Source organism: Balaenoptera ricei, chromosome 2 (assembly GCF_028023285.1).
Source record: "Balaenoptera ricei isolate mBalRic1 chromosome 2, mBalRic1.hap2, whole genome shotgun sequence".
In the NCBI taxonomy this organism is placed as follows: domain Eukaryota; kingdom Metazoa; phylum Chordata; class Mammalia; order Artiodactyla; family Balaenopteridae; genus Balaenoptera; species Balaenoptera ricei.
Window position 1 is genome coordinate 112,555,329 of NC_082640.1, and position 21,053 is coordinate 112,576,381.

Consider the following 21,053-nt stretch of genomic DNA (forward strand, 5'->3'; position numbering starts at 1 on the left):
AATTTGAGATACCTAGCAGTCATGCAAGTGGAAATGATTAAAATTCTGGAAGATGTACAAATCTGAAGGTCAGGGCTGGAGACAAAAATTTTGGAAGCAACAGCATGTATACACACAGACACACACACACGGTATTTAAAGCCAGGAGATTGGATATTATAATTCAGAAAAAGAGTGTTGACCAAGGTTAGAAGTGACTCTGCAGGTAGGATTTCCACAGTTATTTAAGCTACAAAGCAGAATATGGCCATCCCAGAACTCCCAAGTTTACATAATAGTCCTAGCCATTCACAGAGGCTAATTTAACTCTCTTAGTCCCATTTCCAAATGCCTGGGGAAAAGAATCTGATTGGCCCAGCTTAGGTCAGTTGTCTACCCCTAGTCTAATGAACAATGACTGTGGGAACTGGATCATAGACTATAAACTGGTTACTGGTGAGTCAGTCCGTATGAATGGAGTGGAGAGGGGTTCAGAGGCTCATTTCCTGGAGAAAGGATATGGTCATTGGCTTCCAGGCTGAGCAGACACTTTAAAAATGATTCAAAATGGTATGCATCAATTCTATAATCAGAAAAATTGATTTCATTTTGAATAAATAATGTCATTATTACTGAATGCTTGGTCTTACCCTTCAGTGTAGAGTGATCCACATCACTACAAAAAAGACTATGACATGTTACATACCATCCTGAAAGTGTTGAGGAATTCCTGCTACAACTTAAGTTTGCCTGCAGAAGGCATCCCAAAGTTGCATGTAATTGGCTGAACTTTTCCTTTATTTTAGTGTCCTGTGGGATCTCTCACAGCTTGGGAGATGATATGACATCTCATCTTCTGGTGTACAATACAGCCAAGGCCCGGTTAGAGACATAGACTCGATACCTCTGATGGTACCAGCGTCGAAAGGTAAATTCGGTGCCTGAGGATGGATGTCTTTTAGAATGAAAACAACCCTCAGTCTGTTACTGTGGGGCATCTTGCTAGCCTTCACAGTGATTGCTTTGCTCTCAGGTCTTTTCTTCAATCTTCTCAACGTTTTATTCATATATTCTTATAATAAAATTTTTACTGTGTGGGTTTAGGAGGTGAAGATAAATGCCACCACCACAAATACCACAACAAAAGCCAAGAGCAAATGAGTGGGTCTCATTCTTCTATCCATGTGATCAGCCCTTCACTCTCACTAAACAGAGGTAGGCAATTTAAAAGGAAAGGGCAGGGACTTCCCCGGTGGTGCAGTGGTTAAGACTCCATGCTCCCAATGCAGGGGGCCCAAGTTTGATCCCCGGTCTGGGAACTAGATCCCACATGCATGTTGCAACTAAGAGTGTGCATGCCACAACTAAGGAGCCCGTGAGCTGCAACTAAGGAGCCCGCCTGCTGCAACTAAGACCCAATACAACCAGATAAATAAATATATATTTTTTTTAATTAAAAAAAATAAAAGGAAGGGGCATGGCCCCACTACCGCTTCTTCCCCACTCACCTTAAGATGCTTTTGTAACTTTGTTCATACTCTCCCACCCCTCAGTCCTATTCATAGCTACTATTAATTCTGCTTTCACTTGATTTCACTTCTGTAAGATTTATTTCAAAGATAGGGCACTTTATGCACTGCCCATGGGTGTATAAGTGGTGCCATCACTTTGGAAAAAATCTTGGCATTATCTAGTAAAATTGAACATGCAGCTTTACTTCTAGGTATAAAATTTGCAGGGATTTTTGCATATGTGTACCAAGAGACATTTATCAGAATGTTCATAGTAACGTTCATAAGAATAAAAAATGGAAACAACATAAATGTCCATTGATCAGAAAATGAATACACACTGACATGTAATTATACACTGAAATAAATTTGTTTTCTTTATAATAAATAATTTAATTTTCTTTATAAAATTATAAAGAAATACAAGGCAGTTATTAATACAATATTCAAGATAGTGGTCCCTCTGGGAGAAGAAGGGAATAGTATGGGTGAGGAACTTACAGAAGGTATTAGTAATCTCCTGTTTCGTAAGCTGGTATGTATGTATGTGTATGCTTTATTATTATTCTTTAAACTGTCCGTATATGTTTTATTTCCTCATTTATATGTGTGAGATAGAAAAAATAACATATATAGTAATATTTATATAATAATACATGTATAATGTATGCTGTATATAATACATATATATTATACATAATAGTTTTATTGGGATATAAATTACATAACATAAAATTCACTCTTTTAAAGTATACAATTTCTTAATTTTTACTATATACACAGAGTTGTGCATTCATCTCCAGTACCTAATTTTAGAACATATCATTACCTCCCCCAAAAAACCTTATAGCAGACATTCCCCATGTCCCCACTCCCTGCCCCTGGTAATCACTTTAAGTCTCTATGGATTTGCCTATTCTGGACATTTTATATAAATGGAATCATATAATATATGATTTTTTTGTGTTTGGCTTCTTTCACTTAGCATAATATTTTCAAAGTCCATCCAAGTTGTAACATTTATCAATACTCCAATCCTTTTTATTGATGAATAATAATACCACATTTTGTTTATACACTCATCAGTTGATGGACATTTGAGTTATTTTCACTTTTTGGCTATTGTAAGTAATGCTGGTATGAACATTTGTGTACAAGTTTTCGTGTGGACATATGTTTTCATTTCTCTTAGGTATATACCTAGAAGTGGAATTGCTGGGTCATTTGGTAATTCTATGTTAGTTCGAGGAACTGCCAAACTATTTTTGAAAGCAGTTGCACATTTTTGCATCCCTACTAACAATTCATGAAAGTTCTGATTTCCTCATATCCTCACTGAGGTGTTGTTATTGTTGTTGTTGTTATTGTTACTGAGGTGGTATCTCGTGTTGTTTTTTTAATTTATTCTTTCTTTTTGTGGTTTTGATTTGCATTTCCCTAATGAATAATCATGTTGAACATCTTTCATGTGTTTATCAGCCATTTGTATATCTTCTTTGGAAAAATGTCTCCTCAGATCCCTTGCCTATTTTTAAACTGGGTTATTTGCCTTTATATTGTTGGTTGTTAAGAGTTCTTTATGAATTTTGGATACACGTCTCTTAACAGATATATGATTTGCAAATATTTTCGCCATTCTGTTGGTTGTCTTTTCACTTTCCTGATAGTGGCCTTTGAAGCACAAAAGTTTTTAATTTTGATGAAGTCCAATTTATTTATTTATTTTTTGATACTTGTGCTTTTGGTTCCATGTCTAACTTCATAGTGTCATGTCTAATACTGCATGGCCCAAGGTCACAAAGGTTTATTTCCACATTTTCTTCTAAGAATTTTATACTTCTAGCTCTTACATTTAGGTCTGTGATCCATTTTAAGTTTATTTTTAATATGGTTTGAGGTAAGGATCCAACTTCATTCTTTTGCATGTGTCTATCCAGTTGTCCCAGCACCATGTGTTGAAGAAGTTATCCTTTCCCTACTGAATTTTCTTGGCACACTTGTCAAAAATCAATTAGCCATACATGTATGGGTTTATTTCTGGACTCTCAATTATAGTCCACTGATCTACATGCCTATCCTATGCCAATATCATGGATTATTATAGCTTTGTAGTAAGTTGAAATCAGGATGTGAAAAATAACTTTGCTATTTTTCAAGATTATTTTAGCTATTCTGGATCCCTTGTATTTCTATCTGAACTATAGGATCAGATTGTCAATATCTGCCCCCCAAGAAAAAAGCCAACTGGAATTTTGATAGAGATTACATTGAATCTATACATGAATTTTGGAAGTTTTGCAATGTTATCAATATTAAGTCTTCAAATCCATGAACTTGGGTTATCTTTCTATTTACTTAAACAGTCTTTAATTCCTTTCAATTATGTTTTATAACTTTTGGTGTACAAGTTTTATACTTCTTTGTTAAGTTTATTCTTATGTATTTTTTTGATGCTATTGTAAATGGAATTGATTTCTTAATTTTATTTTCAGATTGTTCGTTGCTAGTATATAGGAATACCATTGATTCTTACATATTGATCTTATACCCTGAAACTTTACTGAACTCATTTACTAGTTCTAATAGATTTTTTAGTAGATTCCTTAGGATTTTCTAGATAAAAGAAATAGACAATATTCATTGTCTGTGAATAGAGATAGTTTTACTTATTTCTTTCTAATTTAGATGCCTTGTATTTCTTTTTCATGCCTAATTTCCATAGATAGAATCTCCAGTAAAATGTTGAATAGAAGTGGCAAGAGTGGACAACCTTGTCTTTTTCCTGATCTTATGGGGGAAGCTTTCAGTCTTTTACTATTAAGCATGATTTTAGCTGTGAGTTTTTTGTAGATGACACTTATCAGGTTGGAGAAATTTTCTTCTGTTAGCAATTAGTTGAGTGTTTTTTATCATGAAAAGATGTTGGATTTGTCAATTTTTTTTTTCTGTGTCTATTGATATGATCATGTGGGTTTTGTCCTTTGTTCTATTAATATGATACATTAAATTGATTGACTTTCATCTGTTAAACAAAGATTGCATTCCTGGGATAAGTTACATTTGGTTATGGTGCATAATTCTTTTCATATGTTGCTGGATTCAGTTTGCTATTATTTTTTTGAGGATTTTTTTGTCCGTAGTAATAAGGGATCTGTAGTTTCCTTTCTTGCGAGGACTTTGGTTTTGGCCTTATATGATAAGTTGGGACATGTTCCCTCTTTTAATTTTTGGAAGAGTTTGTGTAGGATTGATATTAATTCTTCTTTATACATTTGGTAGAAGTCATCAGTGAAGTCATGTGGGCTTGGGGTTTTCTTTGTGGGAAGTTTTTTATTACAAATTCAATTCTTCTACTCAGTCTATTCAGATTTTCTGTTTCCTCTTAAGTCAGTTATAGTAGTTTGTGTCTTTCCAGGAATTTATCTACTTCACCTAGGTTATCTAATTTGTTGACACACAATTGTTTGTAGGATTCCCTCATAATTCTTTTTATTCCTTTAAGGTTGGTAGTGACATCCTCTTGTTCATTCTTGACTTTAGTAATTTGAGCCTTTTTTTCTTTGTTGATTTTGTTGATCTTTTAAAGAACCAACTTTGGTTTTATTGACTTCCCTATTGTTTTTCTATTCTCTATTTCATATATTTCTGCTATAATCTTTATTATTTTCTTTCTCTGCATGCTTTGGGTTTAGTTTCCTCTTCTTTTTTCTAATTTCTTAAGGTGAAAGTTAGGTAATGGATTTGAAATCTTTTTTTCTTTTTAATGTAGGCATTTACATCTGTAAATTTCCCTGTTAACCCTGCTTTAGCTGCATCCTATGTTTTGGTATGTTGTGTTTTCATTTGCGTATTTAATATAAAAAATGTTTTAAAAAAAAGGAGGACCCATGATGGGACCTAGTCCAGCTGGGATGTAACAAATTCCTCATAGTCTCTAGCGCTTGTTCAATTGTTGATTCTAAATGAATCATATTTTTTTGTTTCTTTTTTTATTCAGATGTAGTTGATGTACAATATTACATAAGTTACAGGTGTACCACATAGTGATTCGCAGTACTTAAAGGTCATACTCCGATTGGTTATTATAAAATATTGACCATGTTCCCTGTGATATACAATACACCTTATAGCTTATTTATTTTATACATAATAGTTGGTACCTCTGAATCCTCTACCCCTATCTTGCCCCCCCCCCCGCTGGTAACCACTAGATTTTTCTCTATATCTGCGAGTCTGTTTCTTTTTTGTTATATTAATTTGTTTTATTTTTTAGATTCCACACATAAGTGATATCATACAGTATATGTCTTTCTCTGTCTAACTTATTTCACTTAGCATAATACCCGCCAAGTCCATCCATGTTGCTGCAAATGGCAAAATTTCATTCTTTTTTTATGGCTGAATAGTACTCCACTGTGTGTGTGTGTGTGTGTGTATGTATATACATACACACACACACACACACACACACACACACTTTATCCATTCATCTGTTGTTGGCCACTAAGGTTGCTTCTATATCATGGCAATTGTAAATAATGCTGCTATGAATATTGGGGTGCATGTATCTTTTCAAATTAGTGTTCTTGTTTTTTTTTGGGTGTATACCAGGAGTGGAATTTCTGTGTTGTATGGTAGTTATATTTTTAGTTTTTTGAGGAACCTCCATACTGTTTTCCACAGTGGTGGCACCAATTTACATTTCCACCAACAGCGTATGAAGGTCCCCTTTTCTCCATATACTCAGCGATATTTTTGTTCTTTTTGATGATACCATTTTGACAGGTGTGATGTAATATCTCACTGTGGTTTTAATTTGCATTTCTCTAAATGTTAATGATGTTGAGCATCTTTCCATGTGCCTATCGACCATCTGTATGTCTTCTTTGGAAAAATGTCTATTCAGGTCTTCTGCACATTTTTTAATCAGTTGTTTGTTTTTTTGATGTTGAGTTGTATGAGCTGTTTATATATTTTGGATATTAACCTCTTACTGGTCATATTTCAGATTTTCTTCCATTCAGTAGGTTGTCTTTTCATTTTGTTGATGGCTTCCTTTGCCATGCAAAAGCTTTTAAGTTTAGTTAGGTCCCATTTGTTTATTTTTGCTTGTATTTCCTTTGCTTTAGGAGACAGATCCAAAAAAATATTGCTACAATTTATGTCAAAGAGTGTTCTGCCAGTGTTTTCTTCTAGGGGTTTTATGGTTTCTGTTCTTACATTCAGGTCTTTAATCTATTTTGAGTTTTTGGTATATATGGTATTAGAGAATGTTCTAATTTCATTCTTTTACATGTAGCTGTCCAGTTTTCAGCCCCACTTATTAAAGAGACAGTCTTTTCTCCATTGTATAGTCTTGCCTCCTTTGTCATAAATTAATTGACCATAAGTGCATGGGTTTATTTCTGGGCTTTCTATTCTGTTCTTTTGATCTATGTGTCTCTTTTTGTGCCAGTACCCTACTGTTTTGAATACTGTAGCTTTATAGTATAATCTGAAGTCAGGGTGTGTGATTCCTCCAGCTCTGTTTTGGCTATTTGAGGTCTTTTGTGTTTCCATACAAATTTTGAAATTCTTTGTTCTGGTTCTGTGAAAAATGCCATTGGTATTTTGATAGGGATTGCATTGAATCTGTAGATTGCCTTGGGTAGTATGGTCACTTTAACAATATTAATGCTTTCAATTCATGAACATAGTATATCTTTCCATCTGTGTTGTCATCAGTTTCTTTCATCAGTGTCTTATAAATAGTTTTCCATACAGGTTTTTTACCTCCTTAAGCATGTTTATTCCTAGATATTTTATTCTTTTGATGAGATAGTAAATGGGATTGTTTTCTTAATTTCTCTTTCTGATAGTTTATGTTTAGTGTATAGAAATGCAACAAATATCTATATATTAATTTTATATATTGCAACACAACTGAATTCATTGATGAGCTCTAGTAGTTTTCTGGTGGTGTTTTTAGGATTTTCTATGTATAGTATCATGTCATCTGCAAACAGTGACAGTTTTACTTCTTCTTTTCAAATTTGGATTCCCTTTATTTCTTTTTCTTCTCTAATTACCATGGCTAGGACTTCCAAAACTATGTTGAATAAAAGTGGTGAGAGTGGACATCCTTGTCTTGTTCCTGATCTTAGAGGAAATGCTTTCAGCTTTTCACTGTTGAGTATGATGTTAGCTGTAGGTTTGTCACATATGGCCTTTATATGCAGGACCCTCAGGTTGGGGATCCCAGTGTGGGGCTCAGACCTCTCACTCCTTTGGGAGAACCTCTGCAATGTAATTATTCTCCAGTTTGTGGGTCACCCATCTGAGGGTATGAGACTTGACTATACCATGCCCCTACCCATCTCGTCGTCATGGTTCTTTATGTCTTTGTAGAAGTTCTTTTCTGGTTTTCTTTGGCTGTGGAACATCTTTCCTTGTAGGTTCTGGTCTTTTTAATTGATACTTGTTCTGTGGATAGTTGTGATTTTGGTGTGACTGTAAGGGGAGGTGAGGTCAGGGTCTTTCTACTTGGCCATCTTGGCCAATCTCTGGGAGGTATTTTTAAATGTCAGCATTTTGAAGAAGAATTGAGACTTCAGAACTGGAGCAGAAGTTCAGCAAAACTTTTAAAGGTGTTGGACTTGATGTTGACTTCCTGAGGACTGGATTAGTATACACTTCCTGCTTAGCTTTCCATTGGTCCTGAAGATGAAAATATGAAGAACTTCCAAACCATTAGGTTCAGAAGCAGGTACCTGCAGGTTTGAAGAGAGGAGAAAGCTAGATCATAATATTTTAATAAGTGAAAAATCTACTATGTTCCTGATGTCTTTTAACAGTGCATAACTGGGGATTTTGTGCTTCTCAAAGCTTTAACTGTTAATACCATGAACAAAGCACATGAAACATGAACTGGCTGAGATCATTGTCAAAGTTGGAAAAGTCATAGAACTACTGATAGGAAAACCCTGTGCAGGAAATAATCATCTAGAGAATTCAGTCAGTTTGGAGACCATCCACACAACCAAAAATTTTAAAAAACTCAATATTTCTTCAGCACAGTAAAGGAAGTATGGAAGAAGGTGCCAAAGCAAAGGTTTTACACATTTGATTTGTGGGAAAAGAAACTTTTCTAGGTGTCATTACAAACTGTGTCCAATTCCCCTTCTGTTATTTATGAAATAGCTAAAAGTAAACCAAGTAAATGCTTGCTGTAAATGAAGATTTTCATAAAGGTTTCTGGTCATGTTACAAATTTTCTTTCTAGTGACCATACTTTCCTGTTAAGTTAAGGAAATCAGCTGCATCATTTTTAAGTTCATTGGTTTGGAAGTTGTATCTTTTTTTTTTCATTCTAAGCAATCTTGACTTTATCTTAGAAACTCTGCTCTGGAAGAAGAAAAATGTTTGATCACATACAGATAAAACCACATTAAGGGAATATTTTATAGTAAATATTTAAAAATTAATTTTAATATTTTTTCTGTTATCAACAATTCCAAAAGAAAGTAATAAAAGTATTTGTGGTATGGTTAAACTGTATAACTAAAAATGTTGACATTATAAAATTTAAAAGAGAAAGAAAAAGAACAAGACACAATATAATGTAAAAAATTCTTGGCCAGTACACTACCAGAACTGATGGGGTACTTCTCTGCCATTGCAAACAGGTATGAATCAGTGGGCCACTCAGCTGGCACAAGCCAGTAGGTTTCAGCAGTGCCATGGATAAAAAGATAGCCCACATAATTGGGAGACTAATTTCGTTCAAATATATTGAGGATAGTGGGAGCTTGTTTGTCACTGAGAAGAAAGATGCAAATATGGGAAGAGACAAGGCTAGAATAAACCATATGATTTTGGATTTTATATGAAGGTATCAGAGTGCACTCATGGTTTCTAGCATATAGAAATAGATATAGGTGTGCGTGTGTGTGTGTGCGTGCGCCCGTGCACACACCTGTGTACATACACATACACTTCCTGACTCTGTCAGCTGAGAGGACATAGCCATAAGAACACGTAATACCCGGATCTTGGCTTTTAAATACCATTCTTCACTAACAGGTACCAGAGGCTCAGGTAGGGAAAGCACAAGGTGAGCCTAGAATATCTTATTGTGCCAGAAAATATGAAAGTTCTCAAAAAATCATGGAGATATTTTTAAAGGACAGCAGAACCAGCTGGAAGGGCTCACACTGGCCAAATCTGGGACAATTTGAGCATCAAAAGGAGTAATGATATTGACGGATTATAGCCCATTGAATAAAACAGAAATCCATGAGATCATACAGATATAAATAAACAGATGAATTAATAAACAGAGTGAAGGGAAATCTCTTATAGTAGAATGCCAACTAATAAATGTAGAAGGAATAATGGAATTAGAAACTCACCATTTGGTGACCATGATAGTGATAATTAATTCAGGCAAGAATTATTAAATAATGCTAAAGCTAGTAGGTGAAAATTTTATAGTGTCATAATTTAAAAGTTTAATGTCATACAACGTTGTCATAATATACAATGTAAAATTATTTCCTCACAAAATAATTATTAGTTAATAGGTTTTTAAAAGACTTGTCAATTAACTTTACGGTAGACAAAACTATCAGACACCCTCTTAACCAATAACTGAAGTTAACATTAATGGTAATGAGACTGGTGGAGATACCAACATTATGTGCCTCCTGATATAATGCACTGAGAAGAGTATAGCTTCAGTTCTGTGGGATTCCTGCCCCAAATGCATAACCTGAACCCATTATGAAGAAACATCAGACAAATCCTAACTGAGGGGCATTCTACAAAGGAAATGGCCTTTACTCTGTGCTCTTAAAATGTCAAAGTCATGAAAGACAAGGAGAAACTAAAAAAACTATTCTAGAGTGAAGCAGACTAAAGAGACATGGCAATCGAATGCAACACATGATCCTGAATTATTGAAATTTGAATGGTCTATGGGTTAGATGGTAAAATGATATTAATGTTAATTTCCTGATTTTGATGGATATACTGTGCCTATGTACATATGTTCTTCTTTTTAGGAAATATACAGTGAATTCTTTAGAAGTAATGGGACATCGTGTCTATAATTTCCTTTTAAGTGGTTCCAAAAAGTAATATGTAGAAAATATATGTAATATTATATATTATGTAACATATATATGTAGAAAGAGAGAGGAAGAATAGGATAAGGCAAATGAAGTAAAAGGTAACAATTGTGGAATCTAAGTGAAGGGGATATAGGAGTTCTGTGTATTATTCTTGCAAATTTTCTGTAATTTTGAAATTATTTCAAAATAAAAACTTATTAAAAGAATCATAAGAAAATAAATGAAGAATTTAAAAATTGTGAATCACTATATATTTTACACCTATAACTTATATAATATTGCATATCAACTATATTTCAACTTAAAAAAAAAGAAAGGAAAGAGACATTATTTATTGCTTTTCTTTTAGGAGCAAAATAATTAGAAGATGTTATAACATATGAGGATCAATAAACCCTAGTGGCAATTATGGCTAACCTGTCTAGCTGAGCCAAAGCTAGTTGATTCATGTGAGATAGATGGGGAAAAGAAGTCTCCAGAAGGGAAGCCAAGCACCTGGCCCAAGGCCTGGGAGTTTTACTTGATTTCCAAAAGGTTAAATCATTCGTATGCAGGGATTGTATTGCGGGAGGGGAGAGATTGGTTACTGGAAAAAAGGAGGAGGGGGATGACTTGCCTGAATCAGGAATTGCTGGGGTCATGCTGGTCTTCTTGAGACCAAATAGATTGCATAGATAGAGATCCAAACTCCTTTAGATAATATTCTCTACTTGGGAAGACTGTGTCATTAACTGAACAAACAGTCTTTCAGTATCATTTAATCAGACAAAACTATTCATAGAAAGTCATGGTGTGGGAAGTCTTAGCCTCATAGGAAGATATCTGAGACACAGCTGACTTAATCTGGGTCAGGAGGGTTAATGATTCGCTGGAGGAAGTAATAGAATCAGAGACTAGCCAGATCCCTGACTTCCATGAATTCATCTCACCTCAAGACTTCTCCTTCATATGCATGATTTTCATCTGCAATGATTACACATGTTATTACCCACTCTGTTTTCATCTTCTCTCATTCCTATCCTAACATAAAGAGGTCCTTCAAAATTAGGCAGTAGGGTGGCTTCTTGCCTAGAGGTACCAACTCAAGACACAGACTGAGAGAAAAAAAGTCTGCAAAACATATATACAGCAAAGAACTTATATTCAGAATTTACAAAGAGCTCTTACAACTCAACAATAAAAATATTTTTTAAAACCCAACAATAAAAAATGAGCAAAAGATTTGAACACACGCTTTATTTAAGAAGAAATGCAGATAGCATAGAGCATACAAGAAATGTTCAACCTCATTTGTCATTAAGGAAATGTAAATTAATAATGCAAATTAATACACTTAAAACCACTATATACCCACTAGGATGGCTAAAATTTAAAAGACCAAGTGTTGATGAGATGTAGAGGAACGGGAACTCTCATACACTGCTGGTGGGAATATAATATGGTATAATCCCTTTGGAAAACAGTTTGGCAATTTTTTTAAAAAGTTAAACATGTACCTACCTTATGACCCAACTATTTCACTCCTGTGTATATACCCAGAGAAATGAAACCATATGTTACACAAAGATTTATACACAGATATTTATAGTAGCTCTGTTTGTAATAACCAAAAACGAAATAATCCAAATGTCCATCGACAGTAAATGGATAAATAAATTATGGTTTATCCAGAATACTACCAGCAATCAAAAGGGACTATTGATAAATGAAACACCACGTATGAATCTCAAAATAATACTCCTGAGTGAAAGAAGTCAGACAAAAAAAAAAAAGGGACTTCCCTGGAGGTCCAGCAGTTAAGACCCCACACTTCCAATGCAGGGGATGCGGGTTCAATCCCTGGTTGGGGGCATGGTACAGTGTAGCGCCACCCCACCCCCACCTCCCACTCCAAAAAAAAAAACACTGGGTATATAATGGATGATTCGAACTATATAAAATTCTAGAAAATGGAAACTACTTTGAAGTGACATAAAACATATGTATCGGTGGTTGCCTGGGAACAAAGGTGTGGGTTGGGGCTAGGATGGGGTGGAGAGGAATGGATTGCTAAGGGGCACAAGGAAACTTGGCAATAATGGATATGTTCATTATCTTTTTTTTCTTCTTTTTTCTTCGTTTATATGTTCATTATCTTAATTGTGGTGATGGTTTCACAGATACATACCTATGTCACAATTAGTCAGATTTTACACTTTAAGTATGTTCAGTGTAATACATGTCAATTATACTTCAATAAAGTTATTTTTTTTAAAAACTTACATTTCATCATTTCCAAAGGATAGATTGGAGAGGTGGTAGGGTACCTTAGGTGGTTCTGAGACTAAGGTTCTGAGCTCTCTTTCTTCCAGGGAAGGAGCTGTATTTTGAGCTCTGGGTTTTAGAATGGCTGCTACAAGATCAGAGCTGACTCTAGACTAGTGAACACTCGCACACTCAAAGGTGTACTGTAGTTTCGTCTGCTTAGATCAAACAGAGGCTCTATTCCAAGGAGGCAGCTTTGGGGACAGTTTCTCCACACCACGGAAACAAAGGCGATGACTCTTGGTACTCAAGAAAGGTTTCTATCCTTTTCCTTACTGGGGATTTGAAGACAGTTGTGGGCACAATCCTTATCTAGGTCCAAATTATCTAATGAGGAGGAAAAATAAAAGAGTGGATTAAAAATAAAAATTAAGTAGACTAAAAGCCCTATTTGATACTTTTAGAAAGAGAATATACTTTCCAGACAGGAGGTTGAGTCATATGCTGGAATGATTTTCCACATCCAGGAGTGACGTGGAATGATAAAGAGGTCCATTGGTACACATTTCTTATACTTCCTGAATTTCCTCTTAAACACATGACTCAAAATAGATTCAAGCCCTCTGGGCAAGATGTGGTGAGAGATATGATGGGTTAAAAAATTACATGTAAAAATAATCTTCATTTACCCTCTCCTGGGACTTTAGGTAAGAATATAAAGACTCAACTACCCTTGAGCAGGATGACCCGGGAAGAATTGGAGGACAGTTTGTTTCGTCTTCGTGAAGAGCACATGTTGGTGAAGGAGCTTTTTTGGAAGCAACAGGATGAGATCAAAAGGTACCCAGAGTTCTCCTTAAGTCTTTAAAAGCTGTATCTACACCAGGCCTACACCACAATAAACCAAAAAGAATACATTTTCCTAAGATGTCTACACCAGAAAACAATTCAAATGTCAAGGATGGTTAACTCCAAAAATAATTTTTGAAGCAATATTGCTTTATTCTGTTTTCTTGCCAAACATATCAATAGACTGTGGCCATAGTTCATAAAGCATCATCAGAGTTATTCCAACCCAAAGAACAAGAGACTGGGCAGGCTCCTGCCCTGGTCACAAAAGAGAGAACGGGGACCGGGGAATGGCCAAAATCTCAGGGGACCAAAGGCTGCAGGGGCAAGTAAGAGAAGGGGTTTTTATTTACAAAACAAAACCAAAAATCGTATTGATCATTTACTGTATGCAGGCATGTTATACGTGCTTTATATGTGTTAACTCATTTAATACTATTTAATACTATGAAAGAATCATCATTAAGAATGAAAGGGAGCACGAAGAGGTTAAGTAACTTGCCCAAGGTCATAGCCAGTGGGTGGCAGAGCTGAAAGCTCTTAACTCCAAAATATACCATACACAGTGACTTTAGGGTATTGGCTTTCAAAAGTGTAGCTTTTGGGTGCAGACCTGGAAAAGAATCTGAGATGGGATGTGGGTAGATAAATAGACAGGGAGAATGAGAGTTCCGAAAGTCTGGGGTTAATATCTAGGACACATTTTGAAGATATTTGTGTCAATGCCTCCTAGCCAGAGACCACCAGGAACACACCTATAGCTGGGCAAGTTGGGTTAATTACTGCTGTAGCTTGAAAAAGTGCATACCATGGGCATCTCAGTAAGACTGTTAGAAAGAGCCTATTACAGGATTTTGGCTTCAGTTGGGTGATCTTGGCTTCAGTTGGGTGATTTGGGGGAGGGTCCAAGGTAACAGAAGTTTGCTCTAGATTTGGTACTGTCAGAAAGCAGGGGCAGTTCTATGTTTGGATATCTCAATGTCTTATCTACAGAGAGGTTAGACTAGGTGAGGCTAAAGCTGTAATCGGGAAAGAAGCAGCAGTCACTCATATTAGCCAGGAGAGGAGCACGTTTGGTATTCTGCAGACAGCAGAGTGCACTTGTTTTTGTCTGGGCTGAGACGAAAGTATGTAGTGGCCTTGTTTGGTATCACTCTGTCATGGTCTCAGAGTGGCCTTCTGTGATGTTGTTGTTCTGTGAGATTATGTCCAACAGCGCAATAACATGGCCTAGTTGTGAACGCCAGGCCACCAAACAACACTGAGGACTAGCTATGTCAGACCAATTCCCCGATGTCAAGAGCATTGCTTTGCTTTCTCATTGGTAATCTCCAGGAGTGGTTCAGAGCTTCATTTATTTTTTTTTTATTTTATTTTTTTAATTTTATTTATTTATTTATGGCTGTGTTGGGTCTTCGTTTCTGTGCAAGGGCTTTTCTCTAGTTGCGGCAAGTGGGGGGCCACTCTTCATCGCGGTGCGCGGGCCTCTCACTATCGCAGCCTCTCTTGTTGCGGAGCACAGGCTCCAGACGCGCAGGCTCAGTAGTTGTGGCTCACGGGCCTAGTTGCTCCGCGGCATGTGGGATCTTCCCAGACCAGGGCTCGAACCCGTGTCCCCTGCATTGGCAGGCAGATTCTCAACCACTGCGCCACCAGGGAAGCCCCCAGAGCTTCATTTAGAATCTACAGCATTGCAGGCTTCCACTGTATGCCAACACTCTTCAGAATTGGAGATTCTTTTATATTGTGGAGAACTCTAGAATCCAGTGAAGTCAGATGGTTGCATGGGCCAAAAAACCTTGTCTGTTGGTCAGTAACCAAAAAGTACCTGAGGTTATAGATAGTGACTAAATTGGATTCTATCCCCTCAGACTTGGGGTAAGTTACCTAGCTGTTTAATGCCTTGATCTCTTTATTGGGATATAATGATATGTAATAATAACAGCTAACTCCTACAGTGCTTACAATGCACCATCACTGTTCAAAGCCCTTTATATATATTAACTTATTTTATCCTCATAACAATCCAATGAGCAGGTACTATTTTTATCTTTATTTATAGATGAGGAAACTGAGTACAAAATGTTAATGACATGCCCCAGGCCACATAGTCAGTAAATGTCAGAACTGGCAGGCAGTGGGAACACAGAATCTGATGGTAATGGTTAAAAGTATGATTTTAGGTCAAGATAATAAATAGTGATTGACTATCCATTGTAGGTAAGGCTCGGTGTAAGCAGGGTGGGTACAGAGGAATAATCCTTAGAGTGGGCACATATACAGGAATGTGTGGACAATTGGGACTGGAGAAGTAAATATTAAAATTTCTACGTATATTTAATTATCTCCCTGTTAAAAATTAGTATTTTTGTTTCTGTTTTATAATGACCATAATTCATCAGTACAAAAGAAACTGTATATAATTTTAAAATAAGTATACACACGAATATACTCAGGACTGCCTCATTTTTTACTAAGAGAGTGTGTGAGCACTGTAACAGAATGAACAAAGACAGACACCAAGATGTCCCTGCTCTGAAAGAGTTACAGTGTATTGGGGACAGAAAATTAATTTTTTTTTCTTTTTTTTAGAAAGGAACTTGATTAGATACCAAGGGTGGGGGAATTCTTTTTTTTTTTTAGACACCAATTATACTTGAACATTTGTTATTTTATTTTATTTTATTTTTAATTAATTTATTTATTTATGGCTGTGTTGGGTCTTCGTTTCTGTGCGAGGGCTTTCTCTAGTTGCGGCGAGGGGGGGCCACTCTTCCTCGCGGTGCGCGGGCCTCTCACTATCGCGGCCTCTCTTTTTGCGGAGCACAGGCTCCAGACGCGCAGGCTCAGTAGTTGTGGCTCACGGGCCTAGTTGCTCCGCGGCATGTGGGATCTTCCCAGACCAGGGCTCGAACCCGTGTCCCCTGCATTAGCAGGCAGATTCTCAACCACTGCGCCACCAGGGAAGCCCAGAAAATTAATTTTTAAGTGTAAATAGTGGACTACAGCACATAAGTTTATATCAGAGATCAATTCAGGTTATTAACCACCAGATAAACTGTAGAGATAGTAACTGTCATAGAAGGAGAGGGCACGAGCCACCAGCTCTCTTTTTGCCCACAGGCTGAGGACAGCCTTGCTCCGGTCAGCTGCAGCAGGCCGGGACCGGAAGGCCGAGGTGGCAGCGGCGGAGCAGCTCTCGGGGCCTGCTGGGCGGCGGCGGAACGCGGGTTGGCGGCAGCGGCCCCCCAAGCACCTGCGCCCCCCGCTGCGCGGGCTGCAACTGCAGTTCCAGCGCGTCGGCCCCCCTGCTCCCCGTTGCACCCAGCCTCGCGTCCACGCGGGACACAGACAGCTCCACACCGCCGGGGCAGCGGGGGCCGAGAAACCCAAGAGGGGTGAGGCTCAGGGCCAAAACACTGGGAAGGATTGACTTGCCAGCCACATTTTCCTCCCACTGCTTTATTCCGCCCACCACGCCCATTTCGTTCTTTTGTTCTCGTTCCTTTCTACCTCCCTAAAATCTTTTTTTCCTGAGTAGGATGTCCAGTTCAAAGTTCTCAGTTCACCATGCAGTACTGCTGAGAGGAGAATCAGACACTGGAAATGGGAACTTTGCTGGTCAAGTTCTGCAGGGCTCTGGAAAACAGAGATAACTTTGATGACCTGCTTAGGTGTGAATGGCAGTGATCTTAAGACAGGTCCCTCTCCTGGTTCTCTGGGCTAAGTGGCCTGTGCCTCTAAAACGGGGGTTCTTCACCTTTTGGGGGAAATGGACTCCTTTGCAACCATGATCAAAAGCTAGGCATTCTCCCAAGAAAAATGCACACACACATAGACAAAACTTTGCATACAATTCCATGGGTTCAGAGATTGTCAAAGCCTATTCCTGAAGTGCAGGCCTGGTAATCAGGCTGTTAAGTGAGGAGCTGCAGATTTTCATCTTCCTGTATCCCCAGTGGCTAAGCATCTCTAGCTGCTGTGGAACCCAACACTGAATTAAATATAGTGCTGTGTGTATATTTCCTTCACCTGGCCTACTCATCCCTGTTTTAGGTCCACGGGAATGGGGTGTCTTAACCCTGGGGACTCAATGTTAGGTTTTGTTCAGCACAGTCCTATATTTTCAAGTTCCCTCCTTGAGCCAACAAAATCTTTGTGAAAACAGCTAAAAGTAGAAAAACTAAATAAGTCTAAATTTCAATTCAGTTTAACTTCAGCATTATTGAATAGCAGTTATATACTAGGCACTAGAGACAAAGATGCATTAGAGCTAGACACACAGTCCCTGCTCTTCTTCCCCTTTATAGTGACCTACTTGAGAGTCTGTAGTCCTGCTGACTTATTAAGTCAGTAGTTGCATATCTATGCAAGAGTAAAAACTGAGAAGCTCCCCTCTGAGATCATTGGTCATATAAGGATTTCCTCCAGATCTCAAGGCTCCCTACTTCCAGCACTTGGTGTTCCATTTCTAGCACTTGGGGTTCTGGAAAAATCTGTTGCCAGAGTCTGCATCTTCTGTCTAAACTTTCAGAGTCAAGGGACAGGCTGAGCTACACAGCTCCTCCCACATTCAAGGAACATGTGACAAATGAAAAAGCCAGAGGTGAAGTATCCAGTGAACCCAGCGAACAGTGAGTTCTTTTCCTTTATCCTGCGCTGTTACTCTTTCAACTTTAATTGGAAAAACCTCATTTAGGGAACAAGTGAATGTTGCCATTTTTGAGTCTTTCCAGAATAATCAGAGAAGATGAAAGTCAACCCAGTTTGGAAGTTGTCAAATTCCAACTTCATTGCTTAAAAATGGAAAATAAGCATCTCTTTGTCTTCCAAGGAAAGGAAAATAAAGGCCCTTTCCTTAATTGAAGGTATTCCCTCTCTTTCCCTTTATATTTTCCCCCTTAGGTCGTAATTCACTTATATTTCTGTTTGACACTGGAAAGCTATATTTGGTAAGTTTATCCTCCACATATGCCAAGATTACTAACTCCTCTAAGTTCTTTTTATATATGTGAGGGCCCAGTTCTAAACCCCTATAACAGCGGTTTCTAATTCTTCTTTTCGTGTTTAATATTCCTAATTCTAACAGTATAATCTCTTTTAACAAAGTCATAATTATGATTAAACTCACTGGTCTATGCATGCCTACCAGTGCCCACATTATGACCAGCGATACTATGCAAGTGGAAGAACCACCCAAGTCTTCTGAGAAAATGTGGTCCAAAGATGAGAATTTTGCACAGAGAAGTTCTTTGGAGTGTGCTCAGAAGGCCACAGAGCTTCGGTAAGGGTGTGGCATTCCATGCCTCAAGCCGTAATGAACTGAAAAAGAGGTTCTTGTTTGTACCTTTCCTCCATCTCAGAGGAAAAGAGAATGCTTGGGATTAATTCAACCTGAGAAGTAGACCTGGAGGCCCAAGTGGTTAAGGAATGGATTAACATAAAAGGGATGCCTATATATAATAAAAGGTCTGCTGCTTCCCTTCATAGAAGGAAAACTGTTTCATCCTCATCACCAGATGGGGGTTCTCAGCCCCCACTATGCATCAGTCCCTGGAAAACTTTTTTTTTTTTTTGATGTGGCTGGTCTGTTTTAGTCCCTAGAAAACTTTTTAAAAAATAGACTTTATTTTTTAGAGCAGTTTTAGGTTCACAACAAAATTGAGCATAAAGTACAGAGATTTCCCGTATACCTCCCTGCCACTTCTCCCCACACAGCCTCCTTCACTGTCAACGTCCCACAGCAGCTAGAATTGGGAATCTCTGAGACAGAGTCTAGCGAACCCAAATCCTCCCCCAGTACCTTTCAAATGATAAAGAAAACATGATCTCTTAGGTTCAGAAATAACGATCTTCCTTTGTGTCCCTGTCCATATCCACAGGGGGAAAGATACTTAACTCTGTCCATTCACAGAGGATATTTTAGCACTGTCTTCTTTCTCCAGAGCTTCCATTAAGGAGAATATACAGCTGATTCAACTTAAGAAGCTCTTACATGAAAGGAATACTTCTTTGGCAGTGACAAAAGCACAATTAACAGAAGTTCAAGCTGTGAGTTGCCATCATCAGCTGTGCCTTTTTGGGGGAAGAAAATCAATTAGTTAAGAGATTTGTATTATTTTCTCCACTTTACACATGGGAGACCACAATGGAGAGAAACTAAGTTGCTTGTCGAAAGTCACACAATTGTGATGAATTGGGAGATTGGGATTGACGTGTATACACTGATGTGTATAAAATGGATGACTAATAAGAACCTGCTGTATAAAAAAATAAATTAAATTAAAAAAAAAAAAGTCACACAATAGATAGGTGATATTCAAATCCAAGCCTTACAACTCAGAATCCATTCTTTTTCCAGTACTTGCCATTATCCCTCTGCTGGGAACAAGGCTCAAGCCCTACCTGCTAAGGTGGAATTAAGTGAGGTTACCTTGTGTCAGGTTAAGTTCCAAGCCAAAAACCACAACCAGAGTTTAATTAAACTTGGGGAGCCAAGAGCAGTCACAGGGGAGGGGAAGGAAACCAGATTCCTGAGCACTTTATATGTGACGGACTCTGTCCTAGATACTTAGAATCATGATCTCATTTAAGCCTGACAACAGCCATCAAGGTAAGTACATTTAATGGATGAGGGAACTGAGCCTCAAAGAAGTTAAGTAACTTGCTAAAGTTATAAAAATAGCAAGAGGCAGAGCAGGATTTGAGTCCAGTTTTATCTGGCATCGAGGCTCACACTCTTCTTACTACCACACAATGGAAACTCATATCTGAACGGTAGAAATAGGGCATAGAGGGTCTAAATAATAGATTGGCATTCTTTTATTGAATAAACATTTATTGACTACCACGAACTGTGCAAAGCACTTGGATACAAAGATTAAAAAGATAATTAAGACAGCTCCTGCCTTCAAGGAACTTACAAGAGTGAGAGGACAAGATGTAAACAAGTACAACTACCCACAAACAGGGTATGGGTGGGACACAAAAGAGAGAATGTTCAGATCCACCAGAGGATGGGGCGCAGGATCTGAAAAGGATCCATAAGACATTCTATTCGTGAGCCAAATACTGACAGTTTGGCAGGTGTTAATGAGCGTGCAAGACAGGGAAGGGCTTTCCGGGGGAAGAGTGGTGTAGGCCACGGCACAGAGGTGAGAAACATCAGGGATCAGGTCATGGAGGTCTTATCAGGAATTTAGACTTTATCCTACAGACAGTGAGAGCTGCAGAAAGGTTTTAAGCAAGTTGATAACATGATCAATTTTTTTTCCCCAAAGAGATCACTTTGCCTTTTTTTAATGTCCAAAATATTTTGAAATACATTTTAATAAAAAAATAATACTTTCAAGAAACTATT

The 21,053-nt window shown here is 37.6% G+C and overlaps 1 protein-coding gene across 1 annotated transcript in view; it reads left to right on the top strand.

Annotated features, from left to right (window-relative positions):
- The first annotated feature begins 827 nt into the window (after nt 1-827).
- RPGRIP1 (RPGR interacting protein 1) overlaps nt 828-21,053 on the top strand; it is an 87,374-nt gene continuing 67,148 nt past the window's right edge. The window contains 8 exon segments of the mRNA XM_059913800.1: nt 828-907; nt 13,552-13,684; nt 16,817-16,901; nt 16,903-17,070; nt 17,073-17,091; nt 18,228-18,327; nt 18,846-18,977; nt 19,639-19,744. Coding sequence (XP_059769783.1) covers nt 889-907; nt 13,552-13,684; nt 16,817-16,901; nt 16,903-17,070; nt 17,073-17,091; nt 18,228-18,327; nt 18,846-18,977; nt 19,639-19,744 — 762 coding nt within the window. The 5' untranslated portion in view covers nt 828-888.